Source organism: Muscardinus avellanarius (genome assembly GCF_963383645.1).
Source record: "Muscardinus avellanarius genome assembly, chromosome: 2".
Classification (NCBI taxonomy): domain Eukaryota; kingdom Metazoa; phylum Chordata; class Mammalia; order Rodentia; family Gliridae; genus Muscardinus; species Muscardinus avellanarius.
In genome coordinates, this window is record NC_137787.1 from 30,123,650 (window position 1) to 30,145,892 (window position 22,243).

At 36.4% G+C, this 22,243-nt stretch overlaps 1 protein-coding gene across 1 annotated transcript in view; it reads right to left on the reverse strand.

The window, feature by feature from the left end:
- The window catches only part of PIKFYVE (phosphoinositide kinase, FYVE-type zinc finger containing), a gene marked incomplete at both ends in the record, with an annotated part of 85,753 nt that overhangs the window by 42,669 nt on the left and 20,841 nt on the right, over positions 1 to 22,243 (reverse strand). The window contains 8 exon segments of the mRNA XM_080689609.1: positions 814 to 994; positions 1,403 to 1,532; positions 3,334 to 3,393; positions 14,868 to 15,035; positions 15,561 to 15,708; positions 16,820 to 16,931; positions 18,544 to 18,701; positions 19,728 to 19,866. Coding sequence (XP_080545735.1) covers positions 814 to 994; positions 1,403 to 1,532; positions 3,334 to 3,393; positions 14,868 to 15,035; positions 15,561 to 15,708; positions 16,820 to 16,931; positions 18,544 to 18,701; positions 19,728 to 19,866 — 1,096 coding nt within the window.

The window sequence follows — 22,243 nt, forward strand, 5'->3', positions numbered from 1 at the left end:
TTAAAGCACAGTCAGATAAATGCTATTATTTCTTTTCATTTTTATTTTGACTATTATATAATAAAGACCAGAAAGTTCCAGAATAGAGTTCTTCCTTTGAACCAATGAATAATAGCATTTCAGCATGATTGTCTGTTTTCTTACCCCCTACTTTCTAATGTAATATTGCTACTCTAATGTACTCATCAAATGAACAAATTATTGTCTATGACAAAAATATCATAGCTGAAAAATAAACACAGAATTCCATTACTGTCTAATTAAAGCAATTATGCACTGCTTTTCTTCAGAACAGTGACAGTAATCTATGAAAACAGGCTTTCTGATCATTTATTCCTTTCTCAAAAAGAGGAAGTTAAAAAAGGAAGAAATCGCCGGGTGTGATGGCGCAAGCTTGTAATCCCCACACTTGGGAGGCAGAGACAGGAGGATCATGCTGGTTCAAAGCCAGCCACGCTAGCTTAAGAGACCCTGTTTCCAAATTAAAAAAAAAATACAATATAGGTCTGGGAGTGTAGCCCGGAGGTAGAAGAGTATCCAGGAACCCCAGTACCACCAAAAGAAAAAGAGGAAGAAATTTTGAGGGGTCCCCAACTCATCCCCACCCAACTCACTCCTGTTCACTTCTCACTTCCTATAAATGGCTCCCATGACTCCTAAGAACACTGAATAAAAGAGAAGACAACAAAACCGCCCATTAACCACCTAGCAACCCTCAGGATAATGACTTCTCTCAGGTTACCATTAAAAGACAAATGCTTTCAGGCCTGTCTTATTGATTCCCAGCATTAGCAAACAATTAGCAGAGCTCACCTTTTTGATGTGGACAAACTGACGGATATCCATGTCATCATCCTGGTTCTTAACATCAGGCCTGACGGTCTGGACAACCTGGCAGACCAGTGACACAATGACATCCCTCCAGGAGGGTGACAATGAGTCATTATGGAGCAGCTGCTGAAGTAATGCCATCATGTGGCTATGATTAGCTGAACTAAAGATATTACAAGAAAGAAGAATGCACAGTTAATACTACCAGACACAGTAATTCTGACAACACAATAAGCAGTTTACAGGAAAATACGCATTTCAATTATAGCTCACAGATAAGCTCTTCTAGGTCAATTTTATTGTCTCAATACATCTGCAACTTAATGATTTTGTACATAAATAGAATATGTTTAACTAAGATGTCCCCTTTAATTCACTGAAGTTTTAACACAAAATTAAAATGGGAACAAGTACTTTGTTAATAAGAAATTTAATCAGCAATCAGAATAGGATCTACTTCCTAAGTAATCTAAGTATTTCTGACTTTATAAGGAAGAAGAACTATGTGTATGTCGAAGTCTTTAAAGATTATAAAAATTGAAATTTAAAATGAAAAAGCTCTCTGCCTTACAGCAACCTCTCCATGGCTTGCTTCTCCCCATTCTCCTCCCTCAGGAGCTCCAGGTTGTTATGATGCCAGCCCAAAGGTGTGAAAGGCAGCTCTTTGGATTTTTCCTCTACCCGACGATTAAATAAGGATTCTAAGCAAAGTATAAAAGAAGAAGTTATTATACCTCATTGCAGTGTTTTATACCATATACTCATATATTTAAAAATTACTAATTTATCTTTTTAAGTTAGCCAACATACATTATTAGTGTAAAATAGCAAAGACATGTAATAAATACACAGTACATTAATAAATTCATATGGGCCTGCAGAGAGACATTAAAATACTGAAGCAGGGCCTGGAAGTCTAGCTCAGTGGTAGAGCACTTGCCTAGCATGTGCAAGGTCCTGGGTTCAATCTCCAGCATGGGAGTGGCAGTGGGGGTGGGGGAGATCAGATGCAATTAGCAAAAACCAAAATCCAAGACAGAACTGTGCAAAGCAAATTTACATGAAACTAACTAGGACACTCATATCAATAATATAAACACAGCTTCTGTAAAAGAAATAAAATGACATCTTTGCACTGTCGTTTTATTTCGGAACACTAAAAAGGAAAGTGTTGGGATGGGGAAGTAGCTCAGTAGTAGATAGCACTTGCCTAGCATGCATAAGGCCTTGGGTTCAATCCCAGCACCACATATGCACAGACAAAAAATAAAAACATCAGTGTGTTAATTTTCCCTACAAAACAATAAACTAAAAACTATATCCAACTAAAATCTGCATGCTGACCAAAAAATATTATAGTGTGGACACCAAACTTTCAAGATAGCAGCTCGGCTCAGATAACCCAAAATGGCAGGTAACTGTGCAGAAAGTCTATTCAGGGAATCCTTCAGTGTTTCTTTTTCAATAATGGCACACAGACTTTTAATAAGATAACCCCAAGTTAAACTATAAAGAAATACTAAAACATAAATAGCAATTGCACAAAATTTTTAAAGTTTTTAAAAAGGGTGATACTGAATTAAGACAAAACATTCAGTAATGATCTGCGAAAGAGATGCTCAGTAAATAACTGAATAACACTAAATAATTAAATAAATGGAAAGAAAATGGAAAATGCTTACAAAAACTCTCTAGCCCCTTCCCTTTCAGTGCAAACCAACAAAACAAAAACTTCCCCTAAACAGTGTAATGGACAACACAGTAAAGAATATGTATGTGATACAAGAACTACATACTTTGAGGTGAATTTAAAAGGATGGCCAAGTGCAGAGTCACATGCAAGTGGCTTGTCCTACCTTGTCCCTTTTATCTGAAACTATGAGGGTCAAGAAAATGCACTAGGAAAGAGAACATTTTGCATCATCTGAGGCCTAAACTATGGAGCTCTGGACAGAGTAGGTATGTCCTTACTCCACAGTAACAGTAAGCTAAGTAAGAAAGGAGTAAGAAAAAGGTTGTATTATTCTACATTTCTTTTGTCCCAAAGAAATAGATCAGCAGGGTGAGTTCTTGGCCTCTTCAGCAGGCTACTTCTCTTCCAAACTCTACAAAAACAAGCAGTTTCCTCAAAAGTGTGAGATCTGCCTGTAGACTTTTTTTTTATAAAAGTTTATAGTTATTGATAACATGTGTATGTGTGTGTGTATATAATTATGCATTCACATGGTAGAAAAGTATAAATATTAATGCTTTTAAAGAATACCAAATTCTTTCTCAAAGCTTTTAAGCAATTACTTTTCGGATCAAAGACCTCCTCTCACACCAAGTACAAGTTTATATTTCCGTCAACATTCTCAGTCATTATACACATTTAAAACTGTCCCTCTGATACAATAATCAAATACATTTTTAGCATCCTCTCTGTCAATCAATGTGCTAGGCCCTAAGAATACCCTCATGAACCAGAGACACTATCCCATGTACAGCTGTTGATAAAATTACCTTTGATGAAGGCGTCACTTATTGAGAGTTGTTGTCCTCCAGTGTCGGAAATCAAATACTCTGCATACCAGGGAGAGAACAGAGAGGAAGAAGGAAAGGAAAAACAGATGATTATAATATGCCAGTATAATTACAGAGAATACACCCACACAGAATAACCTATGACTCACATTAAACCAATCATGCCCAGCAAACTCAAAGTGCCAGGCTAAAATGCTTCATGATACTTTGTGCCTACACACTTCAGACTAAATTAATAGGCTTAAATTAATAACTCAGTAGAATCGTGAAACAGTTCACCTTAGTTTTTGTTTTTGTTTGTTTTCCTTTGTGGTACTAGAGTTGAATCCAGGGGCTATCGACCTCCAGGCTACACTCTCAGACCTATGTTTATATTTTATTTAGAAAGAGTCTCACTAAGTTGCTGAGAGCCTCACTAAGTAGTGAGGCTGGCTTCGAATCTGGATGATCCTCCTGTCTCAGCCTGCCATTACAAGCATGCGCCACCATCAAATGGTAAATATTCACATGCCAAAACTGAAACAGTTTATGAAAACTAGAGTCTTTAGTAATTTGTATTATAAGCCTAAAATATTACACTATATTTCTAATATGTATATCTATTATTTAAAAAAAAGAAATGACTGCTTAGATACAAGGTAGTTCACAGAGAAATCAACTGAGAAAATAATATAAGATTTTTTAAATTCCTGAATAGAAGCAATAAAACAAAATCATATGAAAGTGAAAATGGCAAAGGATAATGATATAACTTCTCAGGTTGTTAACTGGATTAGAATGAAAGTTTTTGTTCTTCATTCTTTCCAAACACTGCCAAATACTTGCCAGAAGATAACTCTTGAACACATTCTAAATGCTTTTAAAATTAAAAAAAATTTTTTAACATGTGAAACTTACTTTTTACTTCCCCTTGAGCTTTCCTCTAAATCAGTGACCAACCATAGCTCAAATAGGGTTCCTTGTACAATGCAAATCAAACCACATCACATTTTAACTCCTTTAGGTAAAAGTTCTACAAACAATTTTTCCAAGTTCATTTGTAAGCAAATGAGTTTTAAAAGTAAATATGTTTATAAGCCAATATGCTGAAATTGTTTGAGGACTTCCGGGAAGATGGCGACCGAGAAAAGCGGGACTTAAGAGCCCCGCTAACAACCAATCTCCATTACCACAAAATCAGCGCCTTTCAAGCCAGAAAACACCATCAGCAGAGAAACAAAAAAATCACCAGGCTCCAGAGAGAAAGCGGACTGAGAACAGAGCTCAAAGCCACAGAGGAGATACACCGGCCTCACGCCCGAGGACGCAGCAGCAGCGCCATACTGCCGGCGGCAGCGGCGAATTCATCGGACGGCTACAGCAAGCCGAGGTGAACCGCTGCGGAACAGCCAGGCGGGATCTTTCGGCGCAGGGAGCATCTAAAGCTCCCAGTGGCTGAGCTCAGCACACGCTGCAGGGACTCAGAGTGGAACTCAAAACCAGAGAAGAAAAAATACGCCAGCCTCACGGCCGAGGGCGTACCAGCAGCACCATATTGCCACCGGCGGCAGCAGCAGTGAATTCACCGAGTCCAGTACAGCTACATCTGCGTACTCAAGAACAGTGAGTCAAATTGCGGGCCACAGAGGAGAAATCCCAGTACTGTACTCCCTGGGACGTGACCCAGTGGGGGAGTGGTGTTGGCAGAGATATCACACCATAGGAGAACGCCCAACCTGGCACCCCCCCATAGTCTAAAGCAGCCTCTATCGACTCCCTGGGTCAGAGACTCTGTGATACAACCCAGTAAAGGAGTAGTGGAGTCAGAGATACTACAGACTCGAGATCGCACCTTAAGCGAAGTCATAGTGACCCAAGGGAAGAACCCAGAGAAGGCACAAACTTCCAAAATCATGGGAAAGAGGAATAACACTCGAGCAATGAATGCCCACAAACCCACAACATCAGAACCTGATAAAACAGAAAATCAGAGATTTCTAGAAGATCAAATCAGGAAAATAACTGTAGAAATAATAAGGTGCTTCGAAAAGAACTCAGAGAGAGCCAAAAAGAGATAAAGGATGCAATTAATGAAGTAAAGGCCTCAATTCAAAGCATGAACAACCGATTAGACCACATGGAGAACAGAATCTCGCTCTTAGAAGATGATCATTCCAAAAATGAACGCATAGTTTCTAATCTAGAAAAAAATATCCGACAGCAGGAATCTGACATTGAAGAAATATGGGCCCATTTTAAGAGAGCTAACCTAAGAATAATTGGAATAGAGGAGGGAAAAGAAAGTGAAACCAAAGGGATCAACAATCTCTTCAAGGAAGTAATAGAAAATTTTCCAAACATAGAGCAAGAGGTCGATACACAGATCCAGGAAACTTATAGAACTCCCTTTAGACAAGATCAGAGAAGAGGATCCCCACGCCACATAATTGTCAAAATGACCAATGTGGAAGCCAAGCAGAGAATCTTAAAGGCAACAAAAACAAAGGGCCAAGTGACATTCAGAGGCAAACCAATTAGAATCACTCCAGACTTCCCAAACCAAGTCATGAGAGCCAGAAGGGCTTGGAGTAACATATTCCAAACTCTGAAAGAAAACAACTTCCAGCCAAAAATTTCCTACCCAGCAAAACTTTCTATCAAATTAGATGGAGAAATAAGAAGCTTCCATGACAAACAGAAACTGAAGGAATTTATGTCTTCAAAACCAGCGCTAGAGAAAATACTCAAAGAGATTAACTACAAAGAAGAAATAGGTAACACACACCAGAACCAGAGAAACAAGATTTTCCATCCAACAGACAACTAAGATTGGTTATCTGTGGAGATTCATTACTTATGTTAGTCTTTTACCTATCTCTAAATTGTATTGTTTGCTTTTATTGTTGCTAATTTTTAGGATTTCTAGTTGGAATATTAATATACCTTCAGATATAGCATTTGGAAATATTTTATCCCATTCTATCAGTAACTTTTAACTCTGTTTACACTGTCTTTGGATATACAATATTTTTTTTTTATTTTTTAGGGAGTTTGTATACTCTTCTGTTGCCTGTGCCATTGAAATCATATCCAAGAAATCACTGCCAATTTCAATGTTGTGAGGTTTTATGACCCAGATTTTCTCCTAAAAGTTTATAGTCTTAAGATTTAGATTTAGGTCTTTTATCTATTTTGAGTTAATATTTGTATATGGGATTAGGTAAGGGTCCAATTTTATTCTTTTCCATGTAAGTATTATTCTTCAACAATATTTAGTTAAAAGATTATTATTTCCACCAGCAAATGTTCGTGGAAACCTTGTCAAAAATAACTTGACAATATAAGGAAGAATTTAGCTCTAGGCTTGTATTTAACTCCAATGGTTTATATATCTGCCTTTAGAACAGTACTACACTGTTTCAATTTGTAGCTTTATATGGTTTGAAATATATGTCTTCTAGCTTTGTTCTTTTTCAAGATCGTTTTGGGTATCTAGAATCCATATTCCATATTAGGACAGATTTTTTTCTGAAAAATAAATATATAAATATATGATAGTTTCACCTAAAAAAATAGAAAAAAAATATTCTCTGGTAAGAAAGAAAGCAAAAAGAAATATTGAAATGTTATCTTTAAGTCATCAAAAGCTTGGTATCAGACAAATGAAACTGTTCTGTGAGATTATCATTGTTAATTTTGGATAAATTGCTATAAAACTAGATGTCAACCACTAAGCCAAGCATGGGAAGGAGGGATGGGGAGGGGACGGGGTGGGGATCGGGTGGGGGTTGACTGGCGATGTGTGCATGTATGTCTACAAAAGTTTGTATCCCACTATGATGTATGAATACAGTGCACCAATAAAAAATAAAATTAAAAAAAAATAAGCCAATATGCTCATCCTCCCAAACCAGAAGCAAAATTTTATTTTATTTTATTTAGAATTCAGTATTTTGAATTCTATATTTTGACTTTTAAATAAATAAAATATTCAAAATATTTTATTTTGAATTCAAGTTCAGGTTGGGAGTGATGGCACATGCTTGTAATCCCTTTACTTGAGAGGCTGAGAGAGGAAGATCACAGATTCGCAGCCAGCCTCAGCTACTTAATGAGGGCCTCTACAACTTAGTGAGACCCTGTTTAAAAATAAAGAATGAAAAAATAGGGCTAGGATAAAGCTTGAAGGTAAAATGCTCCTGGGTTCAATCCCAATACCACATACACACACACACACAAAAAAATTGAAGTTCACCATGCCATATATACCCAATATACTTTATTTCTAAACTTTCCTCACAGATAAAATGCTAAGTGCTATTAGTTCAACTAATGTTCTTTACAAGCATACTGCTCACACTAAAGGGTTTTTTTTTTTTTTGGTTTTTTTTGTTTTGTTTTATTTTGGTTTTTTTGGGGGGGTTGTTTTTTTTTGCGGATCTGGGGATGGAACCCAAGGGCATTCGACCTCCGAGCTACACCCCTGCCCTATTTTTTATTCTTTATATTGAAACCAGGTCTCACTGAGTTGTGGAGGGCCTCACTAAGTAGCTGAGGCAGTCCCAGAACCATGATCCTCCAGTCTCAGCCTCCCGAATGCTGGGATTACAAGCGTGCGCCACCACGCCCAGCTGCTCACACTAAATTTTAAATATACAGAAAGTTCCAGAAATGATGGGCTATTTCCCAACATTATGGAAAAAGTTCAAACATACAGAAAATGCTGTGTACTATCCATGTAGGCTCAATAATAGTTAAGAACTTGCTATACCTGCTTTTATTCTATATGTATATATGCTTTTTTTTTCCTGATCATTTAAATCTTCACACATCACAACACTTTACCAGAATACTTCAATGTGCATCTTTAAAAATAGGATTCTTCTTTATAGCCATTATACTATTTAAATACTTAGAAAACTGACAATATGTTGTTGTTGCTGCTGCTGCTGCTGCTGCTGCTGCTGCTGCTGCTGCTGCTGAGGATTAAACCCAGGCCCTCATGCATGCTAAACAAGCACGCTATACACTGAGCTATATCCTCAGCCCCGGACAATATCTTAAAATCATAGAACTGATCCATATTGAAATTTATCCTATTGTCCCCCCACCTTTATTTATTTATTTTGCAGTACCGGGGATGGAACCCAGAGACATTCTACTTCCGAGCTACACCCCAGCCCTATTTTTTATTCTTTATTTTGAAACAGGGTTTCACTAAGTTGTGGAGGGCCTCACTAAGTAGCTGAGTCTGGCTGCGAACCGCGATCTTCCTGTCTCAGCCTCCCAAGTACTGGGATTACAAGCGTGCGCCACCATGCCTATCTGCCAAAATGCCTTAAATAAAATGTTTTTTCTCTCAAACTTGGGTCTTTTAAAAAGCTCAGTATTCGGGTGCTGTGCTACTTTTAACCTAAAACAGACCTCCCACCTTTCTTCCTTTTTGTGATAATGACTTTTGAAAGAACTCCGATCAAATGTCCTTGTGTAATATTCCCCATTGTGCAATATTCCCCATCCTGGATCACTCGTCTCTTTCCTTATGATAAAACATTCTTCTCTATCCCATGTTTTTCTGTACAGGGGAAATTAGATCTAGGGGCTTAGGTAGCAGGGGTTTTTACTTTCCTTGATAAGTTTAACTTGCTAACTTTCCAAGAACGGTCCAGAATCCCACTTTCAACACGTATAAAATATACTTCAGTTGTACGATTCTCCAAGGCCAATGACGAAAAACTTAACCAAGACAAAGATCACATTTAGTTTTACAAGCTTCCAAAAATAAGGTTTTTACATAAGATAAAAGCATGAATAATTTTTTAAATAGACATTTCAACAAATTTTGTAAACAAAGGACAATCCATGAGGAAATATTTAATAAGTATTACATTTAACTTCAGTGGGAAAATAAAAAGTCATTCTCATTTGTATTTACTTAAAGAGAATAAAAGCAGAAGCTGAAGAATTCTGTTCTTTCACATAACTCTTAGGTCACTCTGTCAATCTTTTTCTTTTTCTTTCTTTTCCCCCAGTACAAGGGGTTAAACCCAAGGCCTTACATTTGCTTGGCAAGCACTCAACCACTGAGCTATATTCCAATATTTTTTCACTTTGAGACAAAATGTTGCTAATTTTCTCAAGCTGACCTCTAACTTGCAATCCTCCTACCTCAGCCTCCTGACTTGCTGGGATTACAGGTGTGCGCCATGCTGCCTGGCTCACTCTGGAAGTTTTTACTTTCTGGTAGTGTTCATCTTAAGCCGGGCGTGGTGGTGCACGCATGTAATCCCAGCATTCGGAAGGCTGAGACCTGGAGGATCGCGGTTCGCGGACAGCCTCAGCTGCTTAGTGAGACCCTCTGCAACTCAGTGAGACCCGGTTTCAAAATAAAGAATAAAAAATAGGGCAGGGGGTTTAGCTCGGAGGTCGAGTGCCCCTGGGTTCCATCCCCAGACCCACAAAATAAAAAAGTAGTGTTCATATTAGCCTTAACAAAGAGCAAAGTAATTATATTTCAACTTCATATGACAAATCAAAAAAGAGTAATTCTTGTTACTGTGCTAGTAATATTTTAAGAAAGGATAAGGATGTTAACTCAGCCCTTAGCATGGGCTCAATCCCCAGTACCTCAAAAAAAATAAGAAAGAAAAAACTAGCGAGAAAGAACTGTGAAAGTCAAATACATTTTTAAGTAGTTTAAAGTCCTCAAATTATAGAGGTTGTAAATGACCTAACAAGTCAATCTAATAATTATTTTCTTTTAAGTGATAAAACCTCTTCTATAATAGTCTTACTGAGTAGGCTAAAGGATTCCTCATACTCACTATAATTTAACTCTAAATCTACATTTTTTTCACTTTACAGATATAGAATTAAAAGGAATCAAGAGACACTAAGTGTCTCTTGCTCTTCACCCAGTGTGGGCATCTGCCCTCAGTAACCCAGACAGATGGACATTTACATACAACCTGAGGCACTCCCAGTGCTTGGTGGCAAAAGCTCACTACTCCTAACTAGTGAGCCTAGTTCTATCTTCAGCCATTCAGGTACTCTTTAGATACCTAAAGGTAACATTAATTCTTCATTTCTCCATTTTAAGTTGTCCAATCCCCTTAGTCAGTCATAATATAGAATAGTTTTCAGCTGTCTCAGGATCCTGACACTATTCACAAATCAGAACAAAATTTTACACTGGACACTCATTCTAGATGTTATATTGCTACTAAAAAAATACACCATCACATTCGAATAAAGGGAAGGGGGGATTCTGCTACATTAAACTAATGAATTTACAGATAACTAAAACTTGGGAGTTATAAGAATACTCCAGAGAGCCAAGCATGGTGGCGCATGCTTGTAATCCCCACGCTTGGGAGGCTGAGACAGGAGGATCGCACAGGTTCGAAGCCAGCCTCAGCTACTTAGTGAGTCTCTCAGCAATTAAGTGAGACCCTGTTTCCAAATTTTAAAACTATAAAAATAGGTCTGGGAGTGTAGCCCAGAGGTAGAAGGGCTTCCAGGAACCCCAGAACCACCAAAAATAAAAAAATATATATATTAAATGCAGTATAATTCAGGAACAGCCTCTTTCTGCTATCATCAAATTATTAATTACCCTTTTAATTTCCATTCAAGCATAATTTCCATTTTTCCATTAAAACAAACCAAAAGTATTAATGTTAATATGAACATGAATGCTAATAGGAATAGCAGCACTGCTGAACTCTTACATTCACCAAACACACTATGCTCCTTGTGTGTTTTTCATACGAAACAGCCCATAGTTGAAGTACAATGATGGGGTAAAGAGAATGGGGAGATGATGGTCAATCGAGAGAAAATTTCAGTTACATAGGGGAAGTAAGTTTCTGAGATTTACTGTACAGAATAATGATTATAGTTAATAATAGCGCATTATATATTTCAAAATTGCTGAGAAAGTAAATTTTAAAGGTTCTTACCACAAAAAATAAGCATTTGAGCTAATAGTCATGTTAATTAATTTGATTTAATCATTTCATTGTATGCATGTCATACCATCACTTTATACCCCTTAAAAATATACAATTAGCCAGGAGTAGGGTGCAGGCTTGTAATCCCAGCATTCGGGAGGCTAAGACCCTGGACAGCCTCAGCTACTTAGTGAGGCCCTCCACAACTTAGTGAGACCCTGTTTCAAATTTTAAAAAGAATAAAATATAGAGAAGGGGGTGTAGCTCAGAGGTTGAATGTCCCTGGGTTCCATCCCCCAGACATGCAAAAAAAAAAAAAAAATTAGAATTTGTCTAAGCCGGGCGTGGTGGTGCACACTCGTAATCTCAGTACATGGGAGGCTGAGACAGGAGGATCGCACAGGTTCGAAGCCAGCCTCAGCTACTTAGTGAGGCTCTCAGCAATGTAGTGAGACCGTGTTTCCAAATAAAACAGAAACTAAGTCTGGGAGTATAGCCTGGAGGTAGAAAGCCTCTGGGTTTCATCCCCAGCATCACCAACAAAAATTTTTAAAAAAAGAATTTGTTTATAATTTTTAAAAAGCTCAAGAACATATCCTCTAACAAAATAAATATGATCACTGCCTTTAACTACCTCTTTAATAAATTTCAAGTACAAAATTGTCATCTTTGTCTACAAAACCATTTGTCTAAAAATGCCTTATTATTATCAAAGGAAACACCTGGGTGTGGTGGCACACGCTTATAATCCCAGTACTTGGGAGGCTGAGACAAGATAGCAAGTTCGCGGCCAGCCTCGGCTACTTAGTGAAGCCCTCTGCAACTTAGTGAGACCCTGTTTCAAAATTAAAGAATTAAAAAAATCAGGCTGAAGGTATAGCTCAGAGGTAGACTGCCCCTGGGTTCAATTCCCAGCACCATAAAAAAAGAAAAAAAAAATCAAAGGAAACAGTTTAATGTCTAATTATCTATGTCTGATTATCCTAACCTATCAACCTCATATCACCATAAGATTAAAATGAGGTTTTTCTAAATAATTTGTTTTAGTTAACCAATGCAGTTGACCATTCATTATCAATCTTTCCCTAAATATCACAGTATGCCCTGTTCACTAAATTCTATAATTTTGCCAGTACTTCCAATGACAAATCAAGAAGCTACCTTTTAAGAAAATTTAATTCATCTCTCAGTGAAATCACTTAGTGTTTGTCCTACTTTACACAATTCCTCAAGGATAACAAACTCTGGCTCTGTGATCACAGCTTCAAACTCTTTCAATAACTTGGCATATAATGAGCCTAAACCTGGCAATGAACATTTAAAGACTGCCAGACAGTCTTAATCTTTTCACTCTCTTGAACTTTACTTTCCTCTTAACTATTTGTGTTCTTTCCTGGTAACAAGTAATATTAACAAAGGAAAAGAAAGCCTTTTTCAATCATCAACATTAGAGTGACTTTCCTAAAAAGCTTTCCTAATTTTTCTTTCTTTCTATGGCAATTTGAACCTTTTCTCAATGCCATCGGGACTTCCACTATCCTGTCATGTTTCTTAAAAGTGCTGGCTCCTCTTTCAAATTCATTGTCGTATCAAGGTTGCCACTCAACTTTATAGACAATCTTTTTAAAGGTTTGAGATCAGAGATGTTCCAGAGGAGTCATGATGGGTTTTTCAACTGCAGGTGCTCCTTCTTTTATTTTCCCTAGAGATACCATTAGAGGTTGTAACGTAAAAAATGTCATTATTGGCACCTCCTATTCTATTCCTCTCTCAACATTCTGAAGTTAGGTTCTCTAAAGTGAATGTGGGGCTATGCCCAGCAGTCCATTCTTCTGAATTCTATGATAACAGATCACTTTCTTCAACATCTTCAAAACTTCCTTAATTTTCCAAGAGGTAATATCATCAGCAGGTCACAAGTGCATTTTACATTTAGCTTTCAACAAAATAAAATTACCAACCAGTGCCAAATAAAGCTGTCAGAGAAGAGAGATTCTGTCATTTTCCTAACCCTGACCCACATCTGTAAATCTATATTCCAAAGCATCACGATAGTCTCCATTTGACCACAGGCTACAGTTAACTTCACCTAAGTGTCGCTGTCTTTTCATACTCACCCAGATGTCACTCCATCATTTTTCCTGCTTCTGTTTTAAGAATTCCCATTAAGATGTGTATTTTACTTCACACAGCCAGCCAAATCTCCTTCCCCTCAATCTCTAAATTTCTTATTTCTCAGTAAGATATGCCTTTTTATCATTGCAACCCTTAAATGACAGTCTACCATATCACAGCAATAGTTTATACTAAATTATGAATAATTTTTAAAATATAAATTTGTTTCAAACTATCCTGACAGATATATAATTCAAATTCTCCTCATTCCTATTACTTTTAAACTTAAAATAGAGAAGAACAAATAACTATACACGCATTTTAAATTTAAGAGAAGAGACAATTCAACTTTAGAGACTTAAATTTTAAAATCTAAATTCCACATAAAATCATGGAATAAAGTGCTTAATATTTATAGTAATGATTTTTAGTTAATTATGACATAGTAAACTTTTATAATTACTCATTTACTCACGATTCTTTTTAATTTACTTTTACATAATGCCACGTTAGAGTTATTTAAACTGATTTTAATTACATCCAATAATGTAAACCTCATCATCCATTTTTTTAAAAGGCCTTTTATTTCTTATGTGCTATGTTGTAGTTTAAAAATGGTTTACTAGCCGGGCATGGTGGCACATGCTTGTAATCCCAGGATCACGGTTCAGAGCCAGCCTCAGCTACTCAGTGAGGCCCTCCTCAACTTAGTGAGACCCTGTTTCAAAATAAAGAATAAAAAATAGGGCTGGGTGTGTGTGTGTGTGTGTGTGTGTGTGTGTGTGTGTGTGTGGCTTAGAGGTAGAATGCCCCTGGGTTCAATCAATATATATGATTTACTTTATGGTTCTTTTTATATCAAATGTCTTGAATATAGCCATTATTAGTTTTGAGTCAGTAGACTAAAGCATCAAATGAACTAGCTAAAATAATTAGTTTTTTATTAATTAGAGAAAATTTTTAAAAATAAATACAGCATATACATAAGAGGCCTTTTAGTTGTAATGGAAAGATGTTTTGAAATGTGTGAATCACTTCCCCCAATCTAGCTTAAGCATCTGAACAGACTTAGTGAAATACTGTATTACTACGAAATAGCAGAAGCAAACAGTCTTTCTAATGTTAAATGAAGAAAGAGAAAAGAATAGAGCAGAACATCCATGTCATAAAATGCAAAGAAATGCCACCTTGGAAGTTGCACATTACGGGAAGAACAGTCAGATGCAGTTCCTTTTAAAAATTACAAGATTTAAACTGGGCATGGTGGTACTGAGGGAGAAAACAAATAAAAGGACCCAACCAAAAAAGGTATGGGGAGGAGGTTTGGGGAAAATGAGAAAGGGTGGAACAAACCCACACCAAATCCCCTCAGACACTGGGACAGAGGAAGCTAGAGGACAGGCTGGCATGAGATCCTATGGCCCAGTTCTCCAGCCTGTTTGGATTCCAGACATGACTACCTCCTACCTTTTTGGTCAGCAGGGTGAGGGGGCACATGTGGGTACTTGGAGGGCTTCTTGATATGGAAGTTCACGTTGTCCAGCTCCACGTTCAGGCTGATAGAAGCGGCTGAGTCACTGTCCACTGTGGACTGGAAACTGCTGACTGAGGTGCGCTTGCTAGGACTGGCAGAATCTTTTAGTGTTGGGGAGGGGAAAGAAATATAGGGAGAGGAGGGGTAAAAATGGGTTTTATCAGGGTATTGGAGGAAAGGAGAAAAATGTTTTTTTAATATACAAGCCCAATGTGCAATACCAAAATGGATACAGTATTTTCATGTACTTCTGTGTAGATTTAATAAATTTGATCAGTTACATATAAAATCAAATTTTAAAATAAAGAATTATATTGGAGGTTCTGCAGAGAGAAAGGCTGATACAGTAAAGAGATGAAAAAGTTGTTTGCTGAGATATTATTTTGCTCAGAATTACTTTTAAGCCGCTGCAAACTCGAGAGTATGGAAAGTCAGGAAATGTCAGTTGCCTAATGAGTTAGTCTAGGAAAATACTGTATCTAAGAGAAGTACTGTTATCAGACGTTTGCATTTAGTTTGAGCCGTTATCATAAAGTAGAATTGTTGTAACTAAACAAGATGCTCATTTTATCATACATACACAGTAATGATCTATAAAAACTAAAACGGTAGAAAGTCAAACTCACTAGCCAAATTATCGTCACCTTCTTCAGCTATCTGTTCTGTGTCACTGTCATCAAACTTTATGTCTTTAAACCAGGATGGCTCAGAGTGTCCTTCCACAGAGTTCACCGAGTCACTGTCCGGAGAAGGTGTCTCAGAAAATTCTGTACTCTGAAAGGATCAAGACAGGATGCAAGCAATTGACCCTCAACGTCAACCATGTTGAGGATGTCACAACACTGCAGCCCAATGTTTGCACATGTATAGAGACTGAGTAAATTTAAATAAGAATAACCAAATTAATAAAAAACTAAGCTATACAGCATCACACTGACAGTTTCACTCTTAACACTATAATTTTCATTAATGAGAAGGCTTAGGTAGCATATTACTAACAAAACTTTTCTTTGAAACAGATTTTACAGTACTTTATTTCATCCTTTAGTCCTGGGAATAAAGATAGCATAGAATTTAATCCAACACTGGGAAAAACCTGGAACATGTCCTGGAAAATAACTGCTATATTTTAACAAATTATACCATACCAGTCTTTGTGGTCATTCCTTTCTACTACCTATTAGGTTCCCAATTTTAGTTTACAAATGTTTAATGTATTTTTGTATTAAGTATTTATGTATTAAAAATTATATATAATTACATAACTTAAGAATGAAAGATATTTTTAAAGTTCTATACTTAAGTAATTTCCATTTCCCTAAAGTTAAAAAAGATATTCATCATTTTACCATTGACAAATAATGACACTTAAGTGCTGTGTGCATGTGTGTCACTGATAACAAGATTTACATTATGTTAGACTATAATGCTCCAATAAAAGCATATTAAAACAATAATAATTTAATAGTGACTAAAGAATCAAATGTATTTAAGTAGGTAACATTAAATTTTTCAATCACTTTATTATATATATTTCATTTCCTCTTAGTGCTAAAAACACTGATAAAGCTGAAAGCATTAAAATTAAATGACAAAAAACTATAATACCAAAAAGCCAATTTTAACCAAGTTCAAGCAAATGAATAAAGTGTTTGATCTTAACAGCAGATTTTCATTACTGCTACATACTTAAAACACACACACACACACACACACACACACACACACACACACACACAGGTTTTAACATTCCCCTCACATAGCTGGCGAAACCTGATAGAAAATAGTACCCTTGGGAAATTCAACTACTTTTTATAACCACTAATGAAGAAAGACTTCAAAGCAAGTTTGCTAAATCCTCATAAGCAATACACCTAGGAATCACCTGCAGCGGTCTGTATAGTGCATACTCATCCCTGAAGAGCTGGTCATGGTGACTGACACAGTCCAGCCATCGCCCATCCACCATTGCTTGTCCAATTGCCACAGCTTGTGCCCTGGATCCAGACCAAGAGAAAATGCTTCAACAGCCACAATCATTTCACAGGTACTAAGTAAGATACAACTTTTGTTTTTGGTTTGTCTTGTTTTTCAGTTCTAATCAGAATTGAAATTTCAAATGGTTTTTGGATAGGTAAGAGACGAAGAAATTTTAAAATTCTTCTAGGTGCCACAGTAAAGAAGAACCTACTGGCAAGGTAGTCTTATCAAGACTTAATTACAGCAAGCACTGAGTGCTCAATGCATGCCTACCCCTATCCTTAACAGAACAGGGTGTTTTGGGTTTGTTTGGTTTGGGGTTTTATAGAATTGGAGATTGAACCCAGAGACATTTTATCTCCTAGCTACACCCCAAGTCCTATATTTTTATTCTTTATTTTTGAAACAAGATCTCACTAAGTTGCAGAGGGTCTCACTAAGTGGCTAAGACTGCCGTGAACCTGCGACCATCCTGTCTCAGCCTCCCAAGTACAGGGATTACAAGCATGTGCCACCACATCTGGCTAACAGAACCATTCTTAAAAAAATTTATGGCTCCTACACTTAAAGCTGACAGTCTTGATGAGAAGACAATACCAAATATTACAGATATAGATATAAAATGTTTGTGTATATGTGTGAGAGAGCGAGAGAGAGAAATGGACATTTAACATATTATATTTGGTATTCACAATTTATAAAGCACTCAGCCAATATTATTTTATTTCATTCCACAGCTTATTCATAGAACCAAATATTCCCCTCATGATGGAATTAAAGGGTCAAAGTCTCAAAGAGATTGAATAATTTGACTAATAGCACAAAGCTCAAGAGATATAGCCAAATTTGATCATGGGCCTTCACTCCTTATAAATATTTCTCACTTTACTTATTTAGCTATATGTTTCTTACCATGGGAGGAAAAAAGCAGTTAATCTGAATAAGTTAAAAAGATAGGGAATACATTAATTTGAAAGGCAACAGACCCTTTCTGTTATTCTGGGGGTGGGGGTTAACTAATAATTGAACCCTGAAGCATTCTACCTCCAAACTACACCCCCAGAACTTTTTATTTTTTGTTTTGAAACAAGGTCTCGCCAAGTTGATGAGGGTCTCACTAAATTGTTGAGGCTGGTCTTGAATCTGAGATCCTCCTCTCTCTGCCTCTCAAGTCCTGGGATTATAGGCATGCATCACTGCACCTGGCTCCATTGTTCTTTTTTACAAATGATTTGTGAGACAGGCTAGACCCCTTCAAAAATGGCTTATGGACCCAATTTTCAAAATAAGTTGTTGAGATTAGAGAACAAGAGCAGTAGAATCTTTTGACCTTAGAATCTAACTACATTCTCGAATGCTACTTTACTAAAAGAGATCTGTGTTTGGCTATTACTATCCACTTCTGCTCTTAATAAGGCAAACTGTGACCCTCATGTGATTCCTTGAAACTGGTCTTTATTGGCTACAACTCATGGGAGGAAGATTGACTAATCAGTTCCCCAATCAAATAAATAAAGCAAACACCACCCTCACAAAGAAATGTGTTACATTTTTATGTGTCTTCAAATATATGTCCTCATTAAAAATAAATTTTAAAGTATCAGACCTTCTTTCTTAAGATCACAATACCTTGTAGATATGTGTCCATTTCGGATTAGCCAGTTGACTAATTCCTTTCCTACAATGCAGTTGGGATGCGTTCTCAGCCAGTATCGGTGATCTTGAAACTCCATTCCGCTGCTGTGATGGCAGATTTTTTTCCACAGGTCCTTTAACTGAACACTGTCCTGCAATCACATGAAGAGCAAGTAATTACTGAGAAGGATGCTGTATACCTTTTCAGATGCTTTCCTGTGATTTTGCTATTTCATTTACATGTTTCTTGATTTAAATTTCTTTAGAACACTTTGAACATTCACTTTAACATAAAGAACACATGGGGAACAGCTTGAACTCAGCCCAGGTAATTAGAGGCATAACTTTTCCTCTTGAAAACCAACTATCCGAAGTACTACTTTTTTTCAGTCAGCAGCATATATTACCAGTCTCCTAGTGAAGTATAAATTATATTCTTCTTTGGAGACAGAGTAAGGGTGAACAGTGATGACAGCTGATTACACGAACCAAAGATAACTATTCCCAGTGGATTTCACTCCACTGATTTCTAATCATTTTTTCTAAAGAAAGGTTTTCAGTGAATTACTTACTGCTCAAAAAACTTTCAATGTTTTTCAGCAACTACAGGTTTAAATCTAAACTTTTAAGAAAGGACTGAATACATTGCCTTCTACCAGGTGGACACAAGTCACTTTCCATTCTTATTACCCAGAGACCCCAACTTAAGACTCTCTACCAGTTAGTAAACCCTACTTCAGTCCATAGAAAATGCCATGCGACTGCTTACTTCTATAAATAATTCATATCTTTAAATATGATTCACTTTCCTTCCTAACTGAAAAAACTAATTATTATTTCATATAAACATAGAATTAAATGTCTCAAAGTTTTTCCATATATATGAGAAACATGTTTCAAAGTTGAAGTAGCAAGCTAGGACGTAACTAAGAGTTAAGCTCTCATATTGCATAGGATACTGAATTCTGATCATAGCAGATGAAAGGGGTAAAAAAAAAAAGCTAATGCAATGAGTGCAGAAAGCATATGCAGACAGCTCTTCAGGTGATTTGAGTAAAACGTTAGGATAATTATTTGTCTACTTTATATGCTATTTCATTTACATGTTTCTTAACAATCAGTATTAAGCATTCTTTATGATCAAAACTACCAATGGGTCAAAGATACTGGACTGGTACCAGAAGAATTTTGCGTTCATCCTCAGTGGTCTCTGTCCTAATGTATGTTCGGTTAGCCTGGGGACTGACAGATGTCTCATATGAAGGTACCATAGGAGAACCAGAGCGATCCAATGACAGGTTTGTAATGCTAGCTGATCTGAAAATAAAAAAATGTAAAATCACAGTTGTAAATTTACAATGAAAACTCATAGTCAAATAAATGCTTATTTGACAATATTAACAACACTTTTAAAAGTAGTTATGATGGTTATGTATAACGTCACTATTGGGGAAACTGAAGGAAGGACACTCAGAAACTCTCTGTACTGTATTTGTCATTTCTATGTGAGTATAAAATTATTGGGAAATAAGCTTAAAATAAAATAGTTATGGAAAGACTATAGAAAATAATTATAAAGTTCATATATAACAGTAATATTTCACAGAAGTAGATATAAACTGTTCTTGTTAAATATACTGCAAATTAGGGTTTTTTTTAATTGAGAAATATAAAGAATGGCAACTAAATATAGCAATAATTTTGCAGATTAGGATCACAAACCTATGCCCCAAAGGCCAAATCCATACTACGTCCTGTTTCTGTATAGACAAGGACCTAAGAAAACAGCACCATTTTTATAGTTGGGCATCCTGCAATCAACCAATGACAGAAAACACTAATTCTGAACCACAACTAAGCAAAATGTTATACGCCCCCCAAAAATTCCTTTTTTTCTCAGTAGTAGAACTCTATTTAAAATACTATCCTCACTTAATATATTTTTGTTTCATCAGTTTAAGGAACATTAGCAATCAATTCATGATAGCCTCAAAAAAGTAAAATTCTTAGTAATAAATCTAACCAAAGAAGTAAAAGAACTCTACAGCAGAAAATATAAAACACTAAAGAAAAAAAATTGAGGAAAAACTTAGAAGTTGTAAAGACATTCCATGTTCTTATATAGACAGAATAAATATTACCAAAATGGATATATTAACAAAAGCCATATACACACTCAGTGTAATTGCTATTAAAATACTAATGCCATTCTTCATAGAACTAGAAAAAACTGTCCTAAAATTCATATGGAAAAACAAAAGGCTCAAAATAGCCAAAGCAATTCTTTACAATAACAATCATGCATCAGAATACCTGATCTGAAATACTACAAAGCTATAGTAATAAAATAGCATGGTGTTGGCACAATGATAGACACAGACCAACAGAACAGATGACAAAGAAACAAATCTTCACACATGTAACCAATGACTTTTTACAAAGGTGCCAAAACACAGGCTGGAGAAAAGAGTCTTTTCAACAAATGGTGCTGGGAAAACTGGTTATCCATCTGTAGAAGATTAGAATTTGACCCCAATCTCTCACCCTGCACAAAAGTCAAATCAAGATAGATAAAAGACCTAGAAAACAGACCAGAGACTCTACAGTTTCTTGAAGAGGGTATAGGACCAAATTTCCAACATACAAATATTAAATGCTGGTGGGATGTGAGGAAATAGGAATCTTTTATACACTGTTGGTGGGACTGCAAATTAGTGCGGCCATTGTGGAGACTCCTCAGAAGAATGGGTATTGACCTCCATGTGACCCAGCTACACCACTTCCAGGTTATCTTTCCAAAAAAATCTACCATCAGGGTATTATAGCAAAATATGTATATCCAAGTCACAAGGGCCAAACTATGAAACCAGCCTATGTGTCCATCAACAGATAAATGGATTACAAAACTGGTATATACACAACAGAACTTTACTCAGCTATTTAAAAAAGTACAAAATTATGTCATTTGCAGGAAAATGGATGGAATTAGAGAATATTATGCTAAATGAGATTAGTCAGTCTCAAAAAGTGAGGGGTCATATATTTTCTTGTATATGTGGAAACAACAAAAAAACTTGAGAAACAGGAGACTTCACATAAATGAGGAGATACCAGTAAAATAGTAGAAGGGGATTTGGGGAAAAAGGAGGGGGTGGAAGACATGAGATTTGATGAAGGAAACAGTTCAAACAACCCTATGTACATTCGTGAAGCTTTCAATACCAATCTCTATATTATGAATGGGAAGGGAGAGGAGCAGGACAGGATCTGGAGGAAAAGGCACAGAGTGCTATGAAGCTAAAACTGCTTAAAAAATAAATTCTATAAATTAAAAAAATGATAGTTTTCAAGGTGCTCTCAAGTGATTCAGAAAAATATATGTATTATATAAAAGTAACAAAACAAATAGGTAAATTTTAAATTAATAAATCTTAATAATGTGTGGGTTTTTTTTGTTTTGTTTTGTTTTTGTTGTTGTTTTTGGTGGTACTGGGGTTCCTGGAAACCCTTCTACCTCCAGGCTACACTCCCAGACCCATTTTTATACTTTTTTAAATTTGGAAACAGGGTCTCTTAAGCCAGCGTGGCTGGCTTCGAACCTGCACAATCCTCCTGTCTCCACCTCTCAAGTGCGGGGATTACAAGCGTGCGCCACCACGCTCGGCTTAATAATGTTTTTAAATTTCTCTATTTC